Consider the following 13,601-nt stretch of genomic DNA (forward strand, 5'->3'; position numbering starts at 1 on the left):
ATTTTATTAGTTGTAATTTTATATGAATTATTTATAAAAACTAGGACAAAATATACTATTAATTTGTTTAGTATTCAATTTAACTGGTTTAAAAGTGGTTGAATCATTTCAATCAATTGAGCCATGATCTAGAAATCACACCCGTTCGATCTCCGATCCGAATTTTAAAGGGTGTGTTTGGTTTAATAAACTAACTTATAAGTTTGTTTGATAAAAATTTACGTGTTTAGTAACAAGCTTATCTAATAGCTTATTGCATTTTTTGAAATGCTATTTCAAGTAGCGTATGAACTTATAGCTTATAGCTTTTTACATTTCATTTTTATCCTTATTATTTTCATTTTATTATTTCTTTATTTTTTTTAAATATAATAACTACCCAACCATGTACTTTTATGTCATTTTGTACTTACAACAACTAAATTTGCCAAACACTTTTATTTCATTCTACTAACTTTTCAGCTATTAGCTATCAGCCATTAACTATAAGTTAGCTTTTCAGGCATCAACTAGCTTATAGCTAATTTTTACCAGTTAACTTTTCAGCTATCAGCTAACTTATAACTTATTTTTAGGTAGCCTTACACATAGCTACCAATGTTAGAGAGCCCCACCTAAGTAACCTCTAAAGACAAAATAACCCCTAAACTAATAACATAAAATTAATTCACGCGCAAATACTTGCAATTTTGTAACTTAATTAATTTCAAGTTTAAAAGGAATTATTTATTTATTTACTTGGTCAATTTATTTATTTATATTGTACTGTAAAAAAAAAACTCATTTTATTCACCAAAAAAGAACTTTTTTTTTTTATATATATTAAATCTATCTATTGTCCAGACGGATTGGATTGAGTGAATTTCAAATTATTAAAACCAGAATCCATCTTATATTGAGTGTGGGTTGATTGAAATGAAAATAAAATTTACTCGATTACCCAATTTAACGCGATATTCATAGGTTGAGTTGGTTGAATCGAACGGATTGAATAGATTGCCGAAATGATGAATCCCCCTATTTGTAGGTGCAAAATTGAAAACCTGGACTTTTTAGTTGTTTATTAAGAAATTATGAAAACGTGCTTATTAAGAATTTATCAAAACTTGTGAAACCCGTAAGTCATTAATTGTTTGTTAATACTTTTTACTTAGTTTTGACAATTTGGTTACAAACACACATATAAATACACCCTCCATATTGTGATTTTTACATACTCCTCATTTGCAATATTATATATATATATATATATATCATAATTACATTTTGATTAACAAAGAGAGATGGCTTTTGAGACTAGAACATGGTTAGTTTTGCATGTTCTTGTCTTGTTTGTTACATGTTTCATGCAACATTGTTTTGTCAATGGCCAAACACCTCCAGTGCCTTGCCTTTTTGTATTTGGAGACTCCTTGTCCGACAATGGAAACAGCAACAATCTTTTAACTAATGCAAAAGCTAATTACGTGCCATACGGTGTTGACTTTCCACGTGGCACAACAGGAAGATTTACCAATGGACGAACAGCAATTGACATTATTGGTAATAATTAAAATCAAAATAAAATGATACTCCTATCTATCTATCTATCTATCTATCTATCTATGATCTTCTAATTCTTAGAGATTTTAATTGCATTTATAGTTGTGGTCATGCATCTTTCATTTCATAGCACTTTTCCTATAAAAAAATAAATTCAGTCATAGTTCGGTTACTCGGTTAGAGCTAACTAAAAAATTCAGAAATTATTCAAGAACGTTTGGATGATATGACACATATATCTTTTACTTTAATCAAGGTCTTGAGTTCAATCTCTGAATTTAGGCATGCGACGTTAAATTTTTTAAAAAGAGTTTATCATCTATTTAGATCTCATAAGGTATGAAATATTAGTGTTTGCAATTGCACGTAGAAAATATATAATCTATCTGGTTTATACCCAAAAAAATTAAAAATTAAAATTAGAGATTGCCCAACAAAAGTCATTGCATTAAGTATAATACAAAATATTGATGATTATTTCAGGGGCGTCTCCGAGTTTTAGGAGGCTCTGTGCAAAATATAAAAGTGGCCCCTTAATAAATAAAAAATAAAAAAATTATCGATTTAAATTGCATATAATATAAAAAAAAAATATTCTTGTAAACATATAAATTATCAATATTAAAGCTTACATTAAATTAAATGGAACAAGAAATACAAAATAATTATCTTTGAATATAACGTCAAAAAGGAACATCATAATCTAAGATTAAATTTTATGCAAAGATTAAAATGGACTAGAACTATATTTACGAGTATAGATAACTAATATATTGATACTCATGATATTTATGAATATTAACAATATATAACTATTATTTTAGGGCCTAAAAATTAATCTATTAATATACATCTGATATTTTATAGGTATAAATAATATATAAGTAATATTATAGGACCTCAAAATTTTGAGTTGAGGCCCTCAAAATTTTGAGGCCCTATGCCGTCGCACACCTCGCAAATGCATGCGAGCCTCCTCTGGATTATTTATAGGTTATAAAATATTACTTACCTTTAAATATATCAAAATATAAAAGTTGTAGAGATTCCTCTATGAAAAAAAATTGTAGATTTTTTACATCACAAGATCATATGAAAAAAATAACCGATTATTTTCTTTGCTTCATTTACTAGCCATCCGCCTGAAATGAGTTTAATAATAGTAGTTACTCAAATCTAATTCTAAGAGAGGATAACCCTCACCTTACAAATTGGTATTATATGGTTGAGTTAAACTCAAATCTAATTCTAAGAAAAATCATCTTCATGGTTAGCGTGAAAATTTAGAAGAAAAAAAATTGTTAAAATTTGAGAAGGATGTTTTTGAGATATATAATACTAAATATTATAGGGGTATTTTGGAGTATTTCCAAACATAAAATCATGGACTATTAATACTAAATTAATATTTTGGGGCATTTTGTTGTCAATTTTTCAAATGACATATTGGGATTTCATATGACAATTTACAAGTTTGGAGTTCGGACTCCATAATAATACCAACAAATTAAATTTGAAAAATTATAGTTCTCACTTGTATTTTGTTAGTTTGTTTTATGGTGACTCCTTCTCTATTTAATTTTAGTTTCTCACAATTAGGCGTGGCAATAAAACTCATACCTGTGGGTACCCACCCAAACCATACCCATTTTGACGGGGAAAAACCCGAGTTGACTGGGTTCGGGTTCGGGTTTGGGTTTTTCCCGATTTCAAAATATGGGTTTGGGGCGGGTAATGGGTACATTGATATCCACCCCGAACCCGCCCCGCTTATACTAAAAATTAGATTTCAGCTCTTTTAAATTAGAAACGCTTAAATAATCTCTTAAATTACGTTCATATATTTATTTTTTATTTTAATTTGAATATTAAACAAACCATTTTCTCTATTTTTTTTCCTTTATTTAAAAAAATATTGTTGAGAGAAAACAATTTTGGACATTTAACTTTTTTTTAATAAAAAAATACTAAAATATAATCTAAATTCATGTGGAAAGAGGCGTAATGGGGATACCCGAAACCCGATGGGGATACCCGATCCCCGTTGGGTAAGGATTTAGGGTTATCATTTTTATCCCCGCTCGAATTTGAGATGAGTTTGGGGAAACCCGAATTTTATGGGTTTGAGTTTGGGGAGGGCAAAACCCGTCCCCACCCCGCCCCATTGCCATGCCTACTCACAATTGAGGTTGCATTAATACTATGAGTAGACCTATCTCGCACTCACACCCTATAAATACTACAAGCACAATTAAAAACACACATAGTATCTTATCAAAAAAAAAAAAAAAAAACACACACACATAGTATAACATCGATGTCAATTTGTTATGTATTAACAAAAGTTATTTGTTTTAAATAATTTAGATATTAATTTTATATATTTTAAAAAATGCAGAATTTAAATATTTTTTGTTGTATTTCTTATCTTTAATTTTTTTGTTGAAATCACACAAGCTGGCGGTTTACTGTTGTAGGTGAACTTCTTGGAATCTCGGATTTCATCCCACCCTTTGCAAACATAGTTGGCTCGGACATACTTAAAGGTGCTAACTATGCATCTGGTGCAGCTGGAATTCGTGCCGAGACCGGCAAACATATGGTATAGTATAGTGTGTGCTCATATATGCCTCATATATATCTAATTAGAATGATTTTTTTAAGTGAGATTGACTGGACTCATTATCAACTATTAGATCTAAATGAATGACTAAAATTAAAAGGTGACTTAAATAAATCATATGTTCCCCCTCTTTTCTCTCCAATTCTATTTATTTTTTATGAATATATTAATCAAGAAGTTGCTTCTCACTATCAATTTCTTACAAAACCTTCTTCCTCAAGCACTTCTAAATTAGTGTTATGTATATATGCAGGGTGCTAATATTGAAATGGGATTGCAAGTAGCAAATCATAGAGTCATAGTTTCCCAAATTGTTGCCAGACTTGGTGGTCTGCCACAAGCCCAACAATATTTGAAACAATGCTTGTATTATGTGAATATAGGCAGCAACGATTACATAAACAATTATTACTTACCCCGACACCCAACATATACAACAAGTCGCAATTATAACCCTGAAGAGTATGCTCAAGTTCTTATTAACCAAGCATCTGGTTATTTACAGGTATATATCTTTTTATTTTTTGTGTTATTTATAGGTATTGAATTAAAAACATCCACATTAAATAAATATTAACATGTTACTTTGCCAACAATGAATTGGTGGTTTTGGCTTGTTCAAAAAAAACAATGAATTGGTGGTGTAAGGGTCCCTTAAGTATGTCGTTAGGAGTTCGATTCCTGGTTCATGCGTATCGAAGTTTCTCCTTACGCATGAGTCAGAAATCGAATCACCGACCACATACTTAAAAGGACCAAAATTGTTATGACTTGGACCAATTCATTATTTGTAGTTCAATATATTTTTATCTCTTGCTTGTGTGAAAATGTAAGGAAATTAATAAATAAACAACATGGGTTAACATTATTTTTTTTAATAAACAATTATCATATCATTGCTTGCTGTTAAAAGAAATAATATTATTTAATTATTAAAAAAATTATTTATTTTAATTTTTTGGCAACGACGATTTAATTTGGTATTTTTATTGGACAGGATTTGCGTGAAAGTGGGGCAAGAAAATTCGTGTTAGTTGGAATTGGCCAAATAGGTTGCACTCCATTTTCCATTGCTAAAGCTAATCAAGGGACACAAGGATGTGTTGAAAAATATAATGCTGATGCATTAATATTTAGTCTCAAGCTTAGATCTCTAGTGGATCAACTCAATGGCATAAATCTTGATTCCAAATATATCTTTGTAAACAGTACTGCTGGCTCCATAGACAGTTCACTTGGTAAATATTTCAATTCATTTCATTGAATAACTGAAGCATCTGATTCATAATATGTAATATATACATTAGTTATTCAATGAATCTGAAAAATAAAATGAGACCAGTATGATTTAAGTTTCTATAAATCAATTAATGTCACTATGCTATTTTATATTTCAGGGTTTACAGTTTTAGATAAGGCTTGTTGTCTACCGAGGTCATCTGATGGAATGTGTGTTCCTAATTCAAGGCCATGCTTAAATAGAAATGAGTATGCTTTTTATGATGCAATTCATCCTACATCAGCTGTTAACAATCTCACTGCATTGACTTCATACGATAGTACTTTAGCTCCAGAGACTACCTCTCCAATGGATATCAAACGACTTGCTATGCTGAGTATCTCATAATAAATTAGTTCAAGTCACAATTATGTCCTTTAAATAAGCTCAACATGGTTGCATGAAAGAAAAATATGTTATACTTACATGTATAAGCAAAAAAACAAAAATGTATTAGCAATAAGCAATCATATATTGAGTAGAATAAAATAGGATTGCTGCTGTAATCGTTGATTATATTATACTATGTTATAAACTTGAATAGATTTGAGTCTCTCTTTATAATTTTAAAAAATTGAATGTGCCTCTTGAACTCATAAATAGAATTTTAAAGGTTTAATCGTACTTTTGGTCCCTTATTATTATTATTTTAGGTTTTAAGTTGGTCCCTTATCTTTTAAAAGTTTCAAGTTGATTCCTTATCCTTTCTGCAGGTTTCAATTTGGTCCATTCCGTCAAATTTTTCACTACTACCGTTAAATTTGGACACGTGGCAAACATAAACCACCATTGAAAAGATGACACGTGTCCAAATTTAACGGTAGTAGTGAAAAATTTGACGGAAGGGACCAACTTGAAATCTGCAGAAAAGATAAAGGACCAATTTGAAACATTTAAAAGATAAGAGACCAACTTAAAACCTAAAATAAATATAAGGACAAAAAGTGCGATTAAACAAATTTTAAAATAACCCACTATATATATACCCAACATTACTTTAGTTTTTAAATTGGGGAGGGAGTATTTATTTTATTTATGTTATGAAGTGTTGTGAGATGGTCTGAATATGTATTTATAAGTGAGGACAATCCTCATTTTACAAGTCGGTTTTGTAAGGATAAGTTAGACTAAAAAAATTCAATATTACGATGGTATCAGAGTCTCCTCCACGATCCACTGGACCACCTGCTATCATTTTTCTGCTATCGGGCCACTCACCATTTATATATGCGCACAAAGCCCAACAGTGCTAAGTGCGAGGATGAGTGTTAAAAAGTTTCACATCAATTGCGAGATGACCTGAATATATTTTTATAAGTGAAGACAATCCTCGCCTTACTAGTTGGTTTTTTCCAACATCATCTATGAATTGAATGAGTAGGTGGAAGTGTGAGAGGCACATATTTTTCTTAGGAGGAAGAACATGGATCAAAACAACAAAGTGAAAAATGAAATTTAAGTCGGTAGATATTTTAAGTGTGAGTTGAGTCTCATATTAGATGAAAAAATAGATGTTAAATATTTTATAATGTTGGGCCATGAGGGGACAGCTAGGAGGATAATCTACATTGAGCTTAAGAGCAACTATACAAGTGAATTGGACACCAAACTTTTACTTAAAACATCAAAACATTAGGTTTATGGGTCATTCCACATATAAAGTGTTTAACTTCCAATTTATTTAATCAATGTGGGATTTAACTCATCTCACACTTGTCACAACTTATAAGTGATATGACTCATCAACCTAATGACTTAAAGTTTTAGGTTAAGATTTAATGTCAAACTCATTTATATGATTGTTCAAGACTCAATGTGATGATCCTTGAATCTCTCATAATCCAACAAAATCTATACCCAACCTAATATTTTCTTCAAGCCATCTTTTTCTTCCTAATAAATTAACCATCATTTCTTCCCAAAAAATAAAAAATATTCTTGAATGAGAAAAAAGAGAAAACTCGACCAAAAAGACCGAGAGGATCTAAATCCAATGCCTAAAATTTTACTTTTTATTTTAAAGTGAATAAATTAAATAATAAATTTGAAATCTAATCCCTATATTTTTTAAAATTTAAACAATATCTCTATCAACTAAAGCTACACTCACATAAATTTTACGAACTCTATTTTAAATGATAGTTTAATTATTGCTCATAATACAAATGCAATCAGTACTTGTCACGGGTCGTTATACTGGTGCATAAAATCTAAAATCTTTTATAGACTTTGCTTTATTTCATTTTCATCCAACGCAACAAAACAACGAAGTACTAACATAATGACATTTATCTTAATGAATTTTATTTTGCTAAAATAATGACATTTAACTTCTGCCACCCCAAACTGCAACAGTCCTTCTATTTTTCTTTCATGGCACCTTAGGAACCATTCATATTTTTTTTTTGTACAACTGGGGGAACCATTCATTTCACACTATAAAACATAAAACTGGGGACAAGATAGCGATTTGTAATCTTCACATGTTGATAATGTGTAAAACTCAACCCATCTTTTTTTGTCCTTATTGATATGAGATATAGGGTAGGGTACTGGACAATAGATCGGGTAAGACGGATTTCGGCCAAAAACACCATTCAGCCCAACTCGCAGTTGTAATAATGAAGTTCAATCCGACGATTTTTAAGGTTCGGTTTTTATGGGTTCGGTTTGCATAAATTGAATGTTTGACGGGTTGACTGTTAAATCGATTTTGACCCAAACAAATTTTATTTACATAAGCCGAACAAAAAAAAGTTTAGATTTATATCACCAAGATTCAAGAATTGAAATATAAGAAAAATGAAAGAAAAGAAGATGATAGTGATGATAATGAAGAACATAAAAGAGGAGAGAGGAAGAAGAAACATTGAGTTAGTGTTGCTACTGGTGGTTTCCTGTTTTCACTTTTTAAGGAAAAAACTGTAACAAGTTTTGAGATTATGTGTCTCGAGATATACTCAGTTACTTCATCATGTTTTATATATTATGAAACAAAAGCTTACAGTTTATGTAACTCCGGTGAGTTCGGTTACAACTGCATTGATTTTAGAAAACCGAGACCTTCCATTTTAACTCGTGTAAAACTGAAAATGTGTGACTGACAACCGGCAACAACCTGCCCGCTTGACTATTTTTCTATTCAGATTGCTCGGTTTGGGTCGGTTTTGTTAAATTTTAAGTTAATTTATTCTAAAACTTTCACATAGTACTCTCGTAAGTTGTTTGTGTACGCAAATCTATTAGCTACATAGATTATTCAAACAAAAAATTGACTAAAATGACAAACTTGAAACTTTTAAAACGCAAATGACCAAATTAAAATCTAAAATAAAAATAAGGGACCAGATATGCAATTAAGTCTATAAATTATTAATTATATATTCATAAGTATAGGTAGTTATTAGTAGTTTTATTTAGTTAGGAATGATTTAAGATGCAAACTAACTTACCTCTTATTTATTAGTTGTTTTTAGAAAAATGCTTAATGGCACGACAAAATTGTCATCACAAACGCACGACACTAAATTGCCAACTCATAATAATGCACATATGATTCATTCGCGATCTTAATTTTAATTTCATTCAAAATACTAAATATTGTTTGCCCGGCTGCATAAACACCTTCTCATGATGTAAGTTATGATCTCTTTTATCTTTAAGGTCATGCTAACTAATGTTATGGAGATACTAGTTAAGAGATAAAAAGTAATTTTTTTGTATTTGAAAATAATTTTTTTTTATAAGTTAATTTAAAAACTACACAAATTCTAAAATATTTATATTATTTTTGGTTTCCTTAACGGTGTCTCAAGAGCACCAGTTAATATTTTTCTTGTTTTTATTTTAATACAAAATTATATGGAAAAACATTATCGAAAGAAAGAGTTGGTATGAATTATCCATTTCTTCACCGAAAAGTAAAACCGTAAATCGAAACAATTCAAATCGAAAACTGTAAAAAACCGCATTTAGTTTGAACCGCACAGATTATTTTTCTTTTAAACCGCGTGTTTGATTTGCAGTTTTTATTTCAGAAAATCAAATCAAACCGCAATATTTAACTTAACTTTGTCAACTAGTAGCAATCAACTTATTACCTAGTCTAACATAGCAAGCCGAATCGTACGTATGCATTTTTGTCCCGCAGTTTGGATAACTTTTATGTTCAAAACCAAATCAATCTGCAACGCAACAACTAGCGCACATACATTATTATCAACATGGATACATTTATGGTCGTGCAATTTCAACGAATTGGCGGTCGTGCCATATAGCGTGGCTGTTGTTTTTATGTATATATCCTCTTTTTATCATCATAATTGAAAGTTAATAGTAGTTAACTCAAACTACTTGATTATTAGTATGACATTTAATAACAGCTAGTTAATTATTACTCGCTTTGTTATTAGTTATAAGAAAAAAATTCAATTCTTCATTTATTGAATAACTGACGTAACAGATATTATATAAAGGGTTTTATTAACATGTGCCATTAGGGCACATGTTAAGATATACCAAAATAAAAATTCAACATTTAATGATATAAGAAATTTAATGTTCAAAAGTCAAAATGCACAAATTAACATTTAGTAATTTCTATTTTTGTTTCCTTAACATGTGCCTTAAGGACACAAGTTAACATTCTCCTTATATAAATAAGTTATTGAAGAAAAAGAAAAAGGTAAATTTTTACTTATATAATAGAGAACAAATGGAGTATTAAAATTAATTTAAAATTTAGTTAAATATAAATAATTTGGCGAGGTGAAAGATTTTATTAAGTCTTTCACCATGCACAAGTCATTAATATTACTATAAAGAATACAAATTTTACAAAATCTACAGTTTAATTGAAAGTTAATTTATATCGTATAGATCATCCATTTTTTTAAAGAAATAGAAAATCATTTGATATATTATTGAAACTTATCAAGTAACCGTTAGTCTTGACGTGTCTCAATAAAATATCAAATGATTTTCAATATTCGTTATAATAATATTTGCAATTTGGTGAGGTCTTCCATGTTAGCCAAAGCCAACTAATTCATGTTATATTTTTTTTAACAAAATGCAAATAATTTATTTTAGAATACCGAAAACCGAAATTGATAAGTTGAACACTATAATTGTGGTTCGAACTCCGGTCCATCCACTTTATTCATGTGAACAATAAATTCAATTTAAAAATTATGTATAGCTCAAAAAAATATAAATTCTAGCTTTAGGTTAACATCAATTATTTAGAGAAAACAATCTGTACTAGAGAGCATCCCATCCAAAGACATCAAAATTAATTTTATGCTTTATAATAGATTGTAGTTGCTGCTGTCCAAAAAAAAAATAGATTGTAGTTGCTTCTACTGTGAAACCAATTGTGTAACTTGCTAAAAAACAGTCCCATCATTTAAATGTAGTTTTAGCTCTTCAAGTCTCAATTGTATGATTTTGTGTTCTAAGTCTTAATTGTTCGATATTAACCCTCTAAAATTAACAATTGTTCGATTTGGCCCATTGTGTTTCAATTGCTCGATTTTTTGACCGAAAAAAGTTGTTTCGATGATATTTAGATGTTAAAAGAAATAAAATTAGGGGGTTACAAATGCAAAAAGAGATAAAATTTTGGAACCAAAATCGATCAATTAAAATTTAAGGGGTTAAAATCGAACAATTGTAAAATTTAAGGGATTCAAATTGAGCAATTTAAACTTAAAGGGGCAAAAACCAAACAATTTGAAACTTTAGGGTCAAAACAGTATTTAATCCTAGTAATTATCTCTATATATATTGCTTTTACTTGGTTCCTTAGTTATTGAATTCCTGGATTCACTATCATCATTAGATTTTCTTCTTAGAGATGGAATCTATGATGATCAAGACATGGTTGCTGTTACCTATGCTTTTCTTGTCTGCAAACTATTTGATACAATGTGTCAATGGAAAACCCCAAGTACCTTGTTTGTTTATCTTTGGTGACTCTATGTCTGATAGTGGAAACAACAATAACCTTCCTACTGCTGCAAAAGTTAATTACAATCCTTATGGAATCGACTTTCCAAATGGCCCAACCGGAAGATTTACCAACGGACGAACTCAGATTGACATAATAAGTAACATTCTTGTAACTTAAACTTATGAACTCTAATCACTTTTTGATTTAGCTCAAACTAAAGTCCTTTCATTGATTTCAGCTCAACTTCTTGGATTTAAGAAATTCATTCCACCATATGCAAACCTTAATGGTTCAGACATTCTCAAAGGTGTGAACTATGCATCTGGTGGAGCTGGAATTCGTGACGATACAAGCAAGACTACTATGGTATAAATAAGTTATAAGTTATAAATCAAAGAGCCTATAGTAATTTCTTTGATTGTTCACCTTTATATATGTCTAGAGTATTTATGTTACATTATGTTCATACAGGGTTTTGTTTTCAGCTTGGGATTGCAGTTAGAAAATCACAGAGTTATAGTTTCTCAAATTGCTAGCAAACTTGGAAGTATTAAGAAAGCGCAACGACACCTTAACAAATGCTTGTACTATGTGCATATAGGAAGTAATGACTACATAAACAATTACTTTGTTCCCCAATACTATCCAACAAGCCAAATTTATAACACTGAGCAGTATGCAGAAGCTCTAATTCAAGAGTTATCTTTGAATTTACAGGTATATTCACTCAAACTCTCTATATTTTATCTTTGTTTTCACAAAATGATTTAGATAAGACTAATAGTAGCATATTAAAGGTGTGTCTAGTGTTCGATACATGTCAGTATTTGACATCACTAGGACACTGTCACATAGTTACGTTCCATTACTTTCACTTTTTTAAACTAATATTATCAGTGCCATCGTGTTTGTATTGGAGTCATGTCAGATGCATGTGTCTGTGTCAATGCTTCATAGTTTAACTTAACAGTGTCATTTGATATTTGTATCAGGCTTTACATGCTATTGAAGCAAGAAAATATGTGTTGGTTGGGTTGGGCGATTTGGGCTGCACTCCAAATGCCATCATTACTCATAAAAGAGATGGAACTTGTGTTGATGAGCAAAATGCAGCTGCATCAATTTTTGATAACAAACTTAAATCTCTAGTGGATAATTTGAATAAAAAGTTCTCTGCTGATTCCACATTCATCATCTCAAACAGTTCACTAAAATCAGCTAACAAGAATTCAAATGGTAATAGTTTTAGTGAATAATTTCTTGTGTTTGATTGAAGTGAATACACTCAATATATATATAACCTAACCATATGCTTCATATGTTCAATGGATTTCAGGTTTTTTGGTAGTAAATGCTCCTTGTTGTCCATCATTGTTGGTTGGTGGATTGTGTATTCCTGATGAAAAGGCATGCTCTAATAGGGATGAATATGTGTTTTGGGATCAATTCCATACCACTGAGGCTTGGAATCAAGTCATTGCAACATTGTCTTATAATTCATTTAAGCACCTTGTTGAACAAGAAACTAAGATGAAATTGGAGCCTATAAATGAGATCACATCTCAGCTTAGTGCCTCTAGTTAAATATGTTCAAAGTTATTTGTATGCATTCACTTTTTTCCTACCTACATTTGAAACAATCTTTGCATATCAAATAACATTGTTGTAAACTAGAATAAAATCAAATAAGTGTAATTGTCCAAGAGGGGTCTCAGCTCAGTAGAAAGCATTTGACTTTATATCAAGGGACATGGTTCACATATCACCCGAGACAGTTGTAAAATGGTCATTCGACTGTCGTTATTAATAATTAAATGAAAATAAGTGTAATTGATTGTCTCCCTACAATTTCAATTTGTTTTCGATAAGTGAATTGATAAATTTAACATATATACGATGATCTATGACCATTAAAATATCTGAACACCACATATATCCGGTCAAAATTATAAAGGTTATTGTACACTCAATATCAAGATTTTCAATTGCATTTATTAGTGCAGCGATGCACCTTTCATCATGTTAATATTAATATTTGTATAGAGACTTTATTCAAACAATCAGAACTGAAGCTGCAATACTATATATATGAGGAGATTACCACAACCTTAATATTGCAATCACAATTACAATTGTGGCCCCAATTTAAAAATATCTTCAATATGGGTCTGGTTTGTTTTGAATTATGAAAAAGTGATTTTGAA

General features: G+C 30.1%; 2 protein-coding genes across 2 annotated transcripts; both read left to right on the plus strand.

Moving 5' to 3' along the window:
• The first annotated feature begins 1,211 nt into the window (after positions 1–1,211).
• On the plus strand, positions 1,212–5,985 carry LOC123897938 (GDSL esterase/lipase At1g29670-like). The gene is made up of 5 exons (XM_045948766.1): positions 1,212–1,542; positions 4,020–4,144; positions 4,419–4,670; positions 5,163–5,403; positions 5,563–5,985. The coding sequence occupies exons 1-5, from the start codon at positions 1,284–1,286 to the stop codon at positions 5,790–5,792; spliced, it is 1,107 nt and encodes a 368-aa protein (XP_045804722.1). The 5' UTR covers positions 1,212–1,283; the 3' UTR covers positions 5,793–5,985.
• Positions 5,986–10,889: 4,904 nt separating this feature from the next.
• Positions 10,890–13,245, plus strand: LOC123896739 (GDSL esterase/lipase At1g29660-like). The gene is made up of 5 exons (XM_045947099.1): positions 10,890–11,554; positions 11,636–11,763; positions 11,869–12,114; positions 12,390–12,633; positions 12,734–13,245. The coding sequence occupies exons 1-5, from the start codon at positions 11,302–11,304 to the stop codon at positions 12,979–12,981; spliced, it is 1,119 nt and encodes a 372-aa protein (XP_045803055.1). The 5' UTR covers positions 10,890–11,301; the 3' UTR covers positions 12,982–13,245.
• Positions 13,246–13,601: the final 356 nt, after the last annotated feature.

Source organism: Trifolium pratense, linkage group LG7 (genome assembly GCF_020283565.1).
Source record: "Trifolium pratense cultivar HEN17-A07 linkage group LG7, ARS_RC_1.1, whole genome shotgun sequence".
Lineage (NCBI taxonomy): Eukaryota > Viridiplantae > Streptophyta > Magnoliopsida > Fabales > Fabaceae > Trifolium > Trifolium pratense.

Excerpts from the sequence above, each read along its gene's own strand:
- LOC123897938 (XM_045948766.1), top strand. The coding sequence starts at position 1,284 with ATGGCTTTTGAGACTAGAACATGGTTAGTTTTGCATGTTCTTGTCTTG. Across the intron at positions 1,543-4,019 it reads AACAGCAATTGACATTATTG|GTGAACTTCTTGGAATCTCG; the intron begins GTAATAATTAAA and ends TTACTGTTGTAG. Across the intron at positions 5,404-5,562 it reads CTCCATAGACAGTTCACTTG|GGTTTACAGTTTTAGATAAG; the intron begins GTAAATATTTCA and ends TTTATATTTCAG.
- LOC123896739 (XM_045947099.1), top strand. The coding sequence starts at position 11,302 with ATGGAATCTATGATGATCAAGACATGGTTGCTGTTACCTATGCTTTTC. Across the intron at positions 11,764-11,868 it reads ATACAAGCAAGACTACTATG|GGTTTTGTTTTCAGCTTGGG; the intron begins GTATAAATAAGT and ends ATGTTCATACAG. Across the intron at positions 12,115-12,389 it reads AGTTATCTTTGAATTTACAG|GCTTTACATGCTATTGAAGC; the intron begins GTATATTCACTC and ends TATTTGTATCAG.